Genomic DNA, 7,936 nt, shown 5'->3' with positions numbered 1-7,936 from the left:
ATCAACTGGTTGTGCAACCTCATCGTGGGTGTGTCGTACCCCTATATTTCGGACGCTCTGGACGACTACGCGTACGTTCCGTTCGTGGTGCTTCTTGCTATTTTCTTCCTGTTGGCTCTGAAGTTGGTACCGGAGACGTCGGGCAAGTCAGCCGAGGAGATCCTGGCCGAGTACGACTCACGTCGCGAAAAGTAAGCAATAAAACCCTGTCAAGCTTAAATTCTTGTCGATAACCCGGTTGTAGCGAAGCGTAGAAAGCTAGAACAACCTTGGCATAATGAAATCGTTAGTTAGTTGGCTATCCTTTACTTGTTCTCGACGCTATGAAAACTGTCAAAATGTTAGTAGAACTGGAACATAATGAAGATATCGATAGCATCATTGTCGAGTGCCTTGTCGACACCACTGCTTTTTGATTGTCCATTATTTCATGGAAAACAACTTCCGGAAGCCGACTTTCTGCTCGTCCGAAAGAGATTCCGGGAACTTGACATGGAATTTGATGTGCAGCTGGCCCCTTTCCGAAGGGAAATGCTGCTTCGGCATGCCCTCATCCTTCAGCACAGTGACAAACCGAGGTGGCGTGATCTCATCACGCACCACTTCCACTCGCCGTCCATCCAAGTGCGTGAAACTTTTTCTGAATCCAACGAGCGATTCGCGTAGAGAGATGTCCATATCCATCCACAAATGGTCGCCCTCGCGCGTGAAAACCGGGTGTGGTGCTGTCAGTACCTGCAAACGCACGTGTCCTGCCGGTTGGCCCGCGATTTCGTCTGCATAGTTCTCCAATTCCACCTCAAAGCCGTCGGGTGTGCCCTTATCCAGATCCACATCAAAATTAAGATCCGTCATCTCTACCTTGCGACCGCCACACACTGGACACGTGCTCGTGTAGATTTTACCCTTTCCATGGCATTTCTCGCACGTGGTTTGGAACTGCTGGATGAAGCCCGGGCCTACACGTCGCGTGGTTGTCTTGACACCTTGTCCACCACACTCATTGCATACGTGGACGTCTTCCTCGTGAGCCGCTCCCTTGCCATGACAATGATGGCAGATGGTCTGTTTAAATTAATATTTAAACGGCAAAACAATCAGCTTAAACGTTCCGTCCTCAATAGATTTCGTACTGTACCTCACGACGGATGGAGAATTGGAGACTCTTGCCATTGTACAGATCGGCTAGCGACACACGCAGAGGCATCACCACATCCGGGCCGCGTGATGGCTCACGTTCTCGGCGATTGCGACCGCCGCCCCCGAAAAACTGCGAGAAAATGTCGAACGGGTCGTGGCCGCCACCTCCACCGGCATTATTCAGGCCTTCTTCACCGTATCGGTCGTATTTGGACTTCTTTTCCTCGTCGGACAGCACGTCATATGCTGATATAAAGCATGAGAAACCCCACAGCATTAGCTAAGCCCATTGTGCCAAGGATTAATTATGAGGAACTGTATCAATGCGACTCACCGCTTGCCACTTCCGCGAACTTCTTGGCTGCATTCTCGTCCCCCGGGTTCTTGTCTGGGTGGTGCTAATGACACGTATAGTATAAGCATTAGGAAAATCTGTGTGGACAACTTTTCAGGTTCCAGTGAAGCGGACCCTACTTTGAGCGAGAGTTTGCGGAAGGCGCGCTTAATTTCGGCGGACGACGCGTCCCGAGATACGCCCAGCACCTCGTAGTAGTCTTTGCCAGCCACGGACAGCGCCACGAGGCACGCCAACGCAAGCAGCAGCAGCAGATGTCTGCCACGCGTCATGAGGATCCGCCGATTGCTGTTCTAGAAGTGAATCCTTCACTTTATATTGGTTTTAACAACACAAAATGTACGTAAATTCAGGTAATTCACATAATACACACGCTGAAGTGCGAAAAGGTTGTGATGATCGATGAGCAGTGGAGTGGCAACATTCACGTACGTGATGCCAGCCCTGAGGTTACTGTACCCTCAGTGGAGTTGGCCGTTCAAAAAACTCCCTTGGAAAACATCAACGGCGACCAATGTGCATCAATTACAAGTCGAACCATCATAAAGCTGCTGTAATATTAGGTTTCAATTAGATTTGACTACATGGTGCTATCACTACAACTAAATTCACACGTAAAAAGCATGCACAGTCTGCTCAGTACGACGACGCGAGTATCTGGAGGGTTCATGGCTCCACAACGAACGTTCATCTTTCACTCGAATGCATATCGACAAAATAGCGGAACTCAAAATGAATAAGCTCAGATATCGGAACGACAAAGCGCGGTCTTCGACGACCTTGAATAAAAGTCCCCACATGAGTCCTCCCATGTTTCCCCCAGCGCCCACTATTCCAGACGCCACACCTATGTAATCTGGGCAAATGTAGGGTACAATTCCATACGTTGTACCAGCCGAAGCCTCCGCGAAGAAGCCGAAGGCGATTAAACAGGGAACACTCCATTCCACCAAACGGATGTGGCTGTACACATAGAGAAAAATGGCTTGGCCTGTGAGGCAGGCAAACTGAGCCGAGATCCGGCCCTTCATATCCCAATTCCGATTGCATACGTCCGATATATAGCCACCGATAGCACGCGCGAAGATGCACATTAGTCCAAAGCAAGACGAGATGAGACTGGCTTTCGTTTGAGTTAGTAGACGGCAGTTATCCTCATCAGTGGCAGGGTCACAATCGGGGCTTCTGAAATCCTCGTAGTAGTAGAGACTTAGTACATTGTGGACTTGAATCTGCACACCTAAGCTGCACGCGTACTGGAATGCCAGAATCCAAGCCACAGGCTGCCTTGCTACAGTTATGAAGGCGTGAAGCATGTCAGTCTTCGGTTTGTCTGCCATGGCGTGGGTTTTCTTCATTTCAAGGTAGTTTCCTTGTGGGCAATCATCCGAGAAGAAGTACGTGCAAATCCCGATCAATACCATCAGTATTGCTGGGAACAACTGCGTAACTCGCCAACCCAAGTTGTCGGACATGCCGCCATTCACGGTCAACAAGTCAAACAGTAACGGAGTGATAAGGTACGTCGCACCAGCACCCAAATTCCCCCAACCAGCAGCAACAGCGTTTGCACTTCCAACAACTTCTTTCGAGAACATAGTCGACGTCCAGTACGTAGTCGACACAAAGGTGCAGCCAACTAAGCCGATGAAAAAACGAACAAACATGAAGCCAACGTAGTCGAACGCCAAGACCGCGGACGCCACTGGAATCGCTCCGATCACCAACAGCGCAGCCTGGATACTACGAGCACCGCAGCGATCGCATAGCGGTCCGATTAGAAGTCGTCCAACCATGGTACTCGCCAACGAAATGATGTTCGAATTGTCGACTTGAGCTTGTGTTAGTTTAAGCTGTTTCTTGATAGTAGGGAGCAAAGGGAGAATCGAAAACCAACCGAAGAAAGCAATGAAGAAGGACAGCCACGCGAAGTGAAATGCTCTCATGTGAGGTCTTGCAAAACTGAAAAGCCGAATCTCCGTAGCTCTATCAGCTTGAAGCGGATCCGTGAAGAGAGCAAAGGACGGGCGGTTCGACGAGTTTACTCGGTGGTGGAAACCGCGACGATGTTGAGAGGAGGCGCTTGATGCGTCTAGGTATCCCGCACTCTCTCGCTCGGTTAACTCCAAATCCACAACGGTGATCGTTTTTGTTCGTTCGCGTCGGTTGTCGTGAGAAGGATAAGCTCCGAGTTCCTGCAGTGTCGGTGCGAAGTACTCGAGTGCTGGTTGTCGACTATTACTTCGTGGGGGGCCGCGCCTTGGAAGATCGTAGCCAAAGGTGAAATCCATAGTTGTCGATACTACAACTCGAAGTGCGTGGCAGTCGAGACCTTGTAAAATGACCTCAGCTCATTGATGAAGACGGCGCAGTGCCATACCTGGGTTCAAGGCGATTTCATCACCCGATGGCGACAGCCATGAAAAACTCGAAGAAAAAGACCCCTTCCGGTCCTTAGTGCTGAACTTCCGAACGAAAGAAGTCGGGACGGACTGACTTTAACGTCCACCCTTATCACACTTAATCTCTCTCTCTGTCTAGTGTTGGAATAAGGTCGAGATGAGGAGCTCAGTTCTGCCTACGCTAAAAATTTCTAACTTGGCAGTACAGAAGGTGATGAGGAGGATGGAGTGCACGCACATAGATTGAAGTCACATGTGCCGGCACAGTGGATGTAAGCTTCTGAGCGCATATTCGCAACAGTGTTTTTGTAGCGTTCGTTTGTGTGGAAACTGCGTTGACGCACACGCCGACCTCTCCAGCCTAACCGATCTGCAAGTGTACTTGATTGAGGCCGCAACTTGCAGAGACTGATGCGATGGACGTAGGTAAAGCATTTCAGATGTGTTTTGATCGTCATGGGGTTAGCAATTGCATAATTCAAGGTCAGTTCAGTTTGTCACCGGTGCTTGCTACGCCTCTTGCGAGCTACGTCCGACCACGTTCTGCTGCTGTGCAAGGTTGTGTCACGCCATGCGTACTTATACTCTATCATTGGCACTACGATGCGGTTACCAACAATTTAGTCAACAGCAACGCGTGCTGCTTTTAACGAATAATTCACTGTAAACTTCTCTGATCTTCAGCTTCTGTGGTCGCATTAATGGATTCTTATTTGCTCCTATCGTGAGTTCACCATTGACTTGAATAACAGGAGACGACATCGTAGCCATGCCAACAAAGATACTGAGGTAGGCAAACGAACTTTTGAATGAGGAGATTCCGGCTTTGAGAGATTAGCAAGAAGATGCTATTAGTGCATGTAGTAGTGGACACCTACAGTAAAAGTGGTTGTGTACGTAAAAATATTTACCAGCTTTTGTAAATGTTACCAAATGAAAGGTATTTGTCGACTACTGGGTTTTTTTTTTCAAATGTGCAACTTTCACTATAGTCTGCACGATACTTGCATTCTGCAGAGTTTCCATATCAAGTTGCAGCTTTAGATCTGATCGACCAGTTACTGCTATCACCTCCATTTGCAACCTACCAATTGATTCTGCTAATCACCAACCACCAACACCATGAAATAGGATGTGATAAAAGGCAAACAGCGTGTTCGTGTACATTATCTAGCAATTAGAGTCCATCAACTGCCTACCAGTTGCTAGCGGTATCGTCGCGAGAGAAATTGAGGTGTTGAGGAGCTCGCCCACTCACTCCCCCGCCTCGAGACCAAATCGAACGCTCTCCATGGATCTGGATTAACACGGATGAAACTGAAGATGCCGCTACAAAGAAGCTCAAGTATTCAAAAGACTTTGCGCGATTCACAACTTCTTTGAAGAGGAACCCCCACGCGAGACCACCCATGTTACCCCCGGCACCAACGATCCCAGATGTCACGCCAGTGTGTTCAGGACAGACGTAGGGAACAATACCATACGTTGTTCCGGTAGATGCTTGAGCGAAGAACCCGAAAACAACGAGGCACGGGATACTCCAAGCTAGCACTTGGATCTGGCTGAAGAGATAGAGAAATATAGCTTGTCCTGCAAGACACAACATCTGCATGGAGATGCGGCCTTTCATGTCGTAGTGGCGGTTTGCGACGTCGGAAACGTACCCTCCAATAGCTCGAGCAAAGATGCACATAAGACCGAAGCAGGACGAAATGACGCTAGCTTTGGTTTGGGTCAGTAGACGGCATTCATTGGCGTCAGTCTCTATGTCACACCCGGCAATCGTGAAGTCTTCGTAGTAATACAGACTAAGCACGTTGTGGACTTGCAGCTCGACACCGAAGCAGCAGGCGTACTGGAAGGCAAGAATCCAAGCGACCGGTTGTCGAGCGACCGCCATGAACCCATAATACAACTCCGATTTAGCTCGGTCAGCCATGACGTGGTTGCGTTTGAGGTCGACGTAGTTGCCCTGTGGACAGTCGTCCGAGAACAAATAGGTGCAAATACCTATTGCAACCATGAGAACGGCAGGAAATACGAGTGCTATTCTCCAGCCGTAATTGTCCGAAATGGTACCGTTAACTGTGATGAGATCGAAGACAAGAGGAGTTATCAAGTAAGTCACACCCGCACCCAAGTTACCCCAGCCACACGAAATGGCATTGGCGCTACCGACCACCTCGTGTGAGAACATGGTCGACGTCCAGTACGCAGTAGCCACAAAGGTGCACCCCACGAGACCGATGAAAAACCTCGTCAGCATCAAACCAGTGTAGCTCGTCACGAGTGCCGCAGAGGCGACGAGGACAGCTCCAACGACCAACAGCACAGATTGAATAGTGCGTGCTCCGTAGCGATCGCAAAGGGGCCCAACAATTAGTCGACCGATAATGGTACTGGAAAGTGACACAATATTTGAGTTGGAAACCTGGTCGTCCGTTAAATTGAGCTGTTTCTTGATGGTCGGCATGATCGGTGGGATCGAGAACCAACCGAAGAACGCAATGAAAAACGACAGCCATGCGTAATGGAAGGCCCGCATGTGCGGGCGCTGGAAGCTGAATAGTCGAATTTCGGTGGCCTTGTCACCCTGCTGTGGATCAGTGTAGATGTCAAAGGAGAAAGGGCGAGGGCGGGTTGACTGCAGCATCGGGATCTGACGGTGCGGATCCGTCGACATGCCATGGTACGAGGTAGCTTTGTGATCGGTGGTTCTCGAAATGTTGGAGATTCCCAGATCCAGCGGGGGCCTCGGGGTTTCAGCGATCGTGTTAGTGCGAGTGGAGATCGGATGCCCGAGATCAATTAGCGTGTGTGGAGCTCTAGACATCGTTACTGAGGCAGGATCGAGTCACCCCCCGAATGGAAATGCTGTTCTGAGCGTTCCAAAGAAGAAGGTAAAGTGAGCAGGTAGGTGGGTAACCATGTGGGTATCATTGTACCGAACTCATCGGCCTGTCTTGGAGTTCAGTTGGGTGGTAACCAGTCCACGAGGGTTGCACTCTGTTGCGAGTCTGAACAATTTCGAATCCCCTATTCGATCTTAGGCACTTCCAACGCATCATGCGACGCTGGTTTTCATCGTTTTCTGAAGCATCGTCGGGCTAACCGTCGTCGGTACAGCTATTTGGTCTCTTAACGGAGCGCATGAACTGGTCGTTTTGGTGTGTGGCGCGACGAGCTGGCATCCTACTATGCCGATTGCCGAACTTGAAATCAGATAAACGTCAGACGCCAGTCCAAAGATGTCAACACAGCATTTGGAGGAAAAGTGATGAAACGTGTAGTTGCTGTCCACCACAAACGGGGGGCCGCCGCATCCTCTGCAAAGCAGCAATGCGCACCTCGTGCAGGCAGCAACCGAAAGAACCTGAACTTACAGCACGACCTGCATTGTGAACTATATGACACTGTATATTTTAGCACAAACGTATTTTCTAAAGAAATATTTTGAAATTTCAAACTTTCAGCGCTCTTTTTTGGCGGTTTATTGTGCTAAATGAGTTTAATCAATTTCGTTCACATAAAAAAGCACGAAAAGATATCGGTTTCCAAAAAATAATCCTGGGCTCCAGTGTTTCCGTTAAAAGTATCTACGATACCTGAACTCTAACACAATCATCCCCGTCGAGTTGTGCCCCCCCCCCCCCCCCACCAGTCTCCAAAGCTTTTTTTATACGACTGCAGTACTCCACCAGCAGAGGGTGAAGGAGCCCCATAACCTTCGGCACTGACGATTTGTCAGTGACGAAGACCGCCTCGCCTTTCTTCTTCGAAACACTTTCTCTTAGGTGCAGCATCATGTCCATAATTTTTGCCCTACCGAAGATGAGCTCAAGCATAGACACGCGGTGCAGGTGGCACATCAACCTAACGGCTTTCCGAGCCTAAGCGAATCGATATCTTCAACACGGCGTTTCTCCAGGTACCATTCTAACACGCAAGCAAGAAGGGGCAGTTTAAAACGCTGGTCGCAAGTTGCGCGTCGCACTGCTTCATCATAGTCTGGCCAACTGCAAACTGACGAGTCTTTGGA

At 49.4% G+C, this 7,936-nt stretch overlaps 4 protein-coding genes across 4 annotated transcripts; all 4 read right to left on the bottom strand.

Annotated features, from left to right (window-relative positions):
• PPTG_16905 (chaperone DnaJ) lies at positions 1-1,807 on the bottom strand. The gene is made up of 4 exons (XM_008914650.1): positions 1,615-1,807; positions 1,475-1,538; positions 1,139-1,386; positions 1-1,065 (listed from the first exon to the last, which is right to left on the bottom strand). Exons 1-4 carry the CDS (start codon positions 1,765-1,767, stop codon positions 424-426), a joined length of 1,107 nt encoding a protein of 368 aa, XP_008912898.1. The 5' UTR covers positions 1,768-1,807; the 3' UTR covers positions 1-423.
• A 296-nt stretch (positions 1,808-2,103) lies between these two features.
• Positions 2,104-3,786, bottom strand: PPTG_16904 (hypothetical protein; the record flags this gene model as incomplete). Its single annotated transcript, XM_008914649.1, has 1 exon — positions 2,104-3,786. One exon carries the CDS (start codon positions 3,784-3,786, stop codon positions 2,104-2,106), a length of 1,683 nt encoding a protein of 560 aa, XP_008912897.1.
• Positions 3,787-5,025: 1,239 nt separating this feature from the next.
• On the bottom strand, positions 5,026-6,934 carry PPTG_16903 (hypothetical protein). Its single transcript, XM_008914648.1, has one exon. It carries the CDS (start codon positions 6,728-6,730, stop codon positions 5,093-5,095), a length of 1,638 nt encoding a protein of 545 aa, XP_008912896.1. The 5' UTR covers positions 6,731-6,934; the 3' UTR covers positions 5,026-5,092.
• Positions 6,935-7,004: 70 nt separating this feature from the next.
• PPTG_24010 (hypothetical protein) lies at positions 7,005-7,742 on the bottom strand (the record flags this gene model as incomplete). Its single annotated transcript, XM_008914647.1, has 2 exons — positions 7,005-7,089; positions 7,591-7,742. 2 exons carry the CDS (start codon positions 7,740-7,742, stop codon positions 7,005-7,007), a joined length of 237 nt encoding a protein of 78 aa, XP_008912895.1.
• Positions 7,743-7,936: the final 194 nt, after the last annotated feature.

Source organism: Phytophthora parasitica (genome assembly GCF_000247585.1).
Source record: "Phytophthora parasitica INRA-310 unplaced genomic scaffold supercont2.62, whole genome shotgun sequence".
Lineage (NCBI taxonomy): Eukaryota > Oomycota > Peronosporomycetes > Peronosporales > Peronosporaceae > Phytophthora > Phytophthora nicotianae.
This window is presented reverse-complemented; position numbering and strand designations above follow the sequence as displayed.